Source organism: Natator depressus, chromosome 1 (assembly GCF_965152275.1).
Source record: "Natator depressus isolate rNatDep1 chromosome 1, rNatDep2.hap1, whole genome shotgun sequence".
In the NCBI taxonomy this organism is placed as follows: Eukaryota; Metazoa; Chordata; order Testudines; family Cheloniidae; genus Natator; species Natator depressus.
In genome coordinates this window covers 5,668,761-5,670,723 of record NC_134234.1, presented here as the reverse complement: position 1 = coordinate 5,670,723, position 1,963 = coordinate 5,668,761, and the positions used below count along the sequence as shown (strand labels likewise).

Genomic DNA, 1,963 nt, shown 5'->3' with positions numbered 1-1,963 from the left:
AATGTAGAACCCACTGTAACTTGACCTAAGGTACATCAACTTCAGCTGCCTTATTCATGTAGCTGGAGTTGCATAGAGTAGGTTGACAAGATGAGTAGGTTGACACCGTGATAGTGGAGACATAGCTTTAGAGTCACAGAAAGGCTAAGTAACAGGGTGTGTGGGGAGGGAGGCTAATGGGTGACAATAAAGAGGTAAAGTGATGGTCAGAGAGAGGTAACTCAGCAGTGGAAAGAGCAGTGCTTAGTGATGGAGTGATAAGATGTTGGTTAGGAGGAAATTCTCAGACTGTGAACTTCCACAATGCTTAGCTGAACCAAACTGGGACAGTGCACCCTTGATTAATGAGGAGATATGCTTTCCTCCTCTTGTCACACAGGTTTCAAGTCAGTGGCCCCAGGTAATCACCTTCGGCAGGTATATTTGCCTATTTTGTCACGAAGCTCTTTGGTTTTGACCCCATAAATGATAGGATTGAGCATGGGAGGGATGAGGAGATAGAGGTCAGCCAAAATGATGTGAACATAGGGAGGGATGCCTTGACCGAAGTGGTGTGTGAGATTGGAGAAGAGTCCAGGCGTATAATATGTCAGCATCACACAGATGTGGGTTGTGCAAGTGTTGAGGGCTTTCTGGTGGGCTTTGTTAGAGGAGATTCTGAGGACGGCCCTGATGATCAGACCATAGGACAGGGCAATGAGTGGCAGGTCAAACCCATTGATTACAAACATTAGCACAAAGCCATATATCCTGAAGACTGTGATGTCTCCACACACCATCTTCACCACAGCTATGTATTCGCATTGCGTGTGCGGGATAATGCGGTTGGCACAGAATGTCTGCTGACTCAGGAGCAGGGGTAGGGGCAGAATAAAGAGAACAGCTCTTATCAAACCTGCAAGCCCTAGCTTAGCTATTTGTGCATTGCTGAGGATGGTAGCATATCTCAGAGGGTTACATATGGCAACGTAGCGATCGAAGGCCATTGTCACGAGGATGGCAGAGTGCATAACAGAAACCGTGTGGAGGAAGAACATCTGAGTGAGGCAGCCAGCCACAGTAATGCCTTTCAAATCGAACCAAAATATGCCCAGTGCCTTTGGCACGACAAAGGTAGGTGTGGCAATGTCTGTAAGTGCCAGTATGCAGAGCAGCAGGTACATCGGCTTCTGCAGAGTCTGCTCCTTACCTACAACAGACAGAAGTGTGAAATTTCCCAACAGGCTGATAATGTAGAATGTAAAGAAAGGGATGGAAATCCAGATGTGGGCAGCCTCCAGGTCAGGGATGCCCGTTAGGATGAAAGTTGAAGCATCAGAGTAAGTGAAGTTGAAAAGTGCCATGACGCGGTTGATGCGTCGATACGACTCAGAAATGCTCAAGGTGCCTGTAAAGGGAGAAAAGCACAGCAAGGGGGTTACATGCATTTTCAACAAATAATTTGGTAAATATGTTATAATTATGAACATTCCCGAAGTCTTCTTGAGTGAGGAGTGAAGAACCACCAACGATGTCACTCCCTGCTTTCTATAGCTTTAGCATAAGGTGGGAACCCTTTGTTTCAAAACTTGGTTTCCAGACTAGTTTGTGGGAAAATTACAGACTCCCCAAGATGGAGTCCAGAGTTATGTGGCCTGGTCACATGGCCTTTTAGAGTCATAGCATCCATTACGTATAATCTGTCTGAAGCATTCTCAGGGAGGCTCACCAGGTGGGAGATATGTTTCTCTTAAGCCCTATTGTTTCCACCAATGTCTCATTGCCCTGAATAGGCCCTTCCCAACCAGCTATCGAGACTGAAACCAATTTCCTAGTGGTTGTTACCCAGTTGTAACTACATTTGAAATGCAGAGAAGTAGTCAATATTCAGAGCTTCTGACAAAAATCATAAATGCATACAAAAAGGATAATCATATTCAGAAAGTCATAACTTTTCCAATGACATCTTACATAACCCATCTTG

The 1,963-nt window shown here is 45.2% G+C and overlaps 1 protein-coding gene across 1 annotated transcript; it reads right to left on the bottom strand.

Moving 5' to 3' along the window:
• Positions 1 to 404: 404 nt before the first annotated feature.
• LOC141978837 (olfactory receptor 52E2-like) lies at positions 405 to 1,343 on the bottom strand. The gene has a single exon (XM_074941204.1). It carries the CDS (start codon positions 1,341 to 1,343, stop codon positions 405 to 407), a length of 939 nt encoding a protein of 312 aa, XP_074797305.1.
• Between the last annotated feature and the right edge of the window lie 620 nt (positions 1,344 to 1,963).

What these genes read in the sequence shown, in the direction of transcription:
- LOC141978837 (XM_074941204.1), bottom strand. Translation starts at nt 1,343, where the DNA reads ATGGCACTTTTCAACTTCACTTACTCTGATGCTTCAACTTTCATCCTA.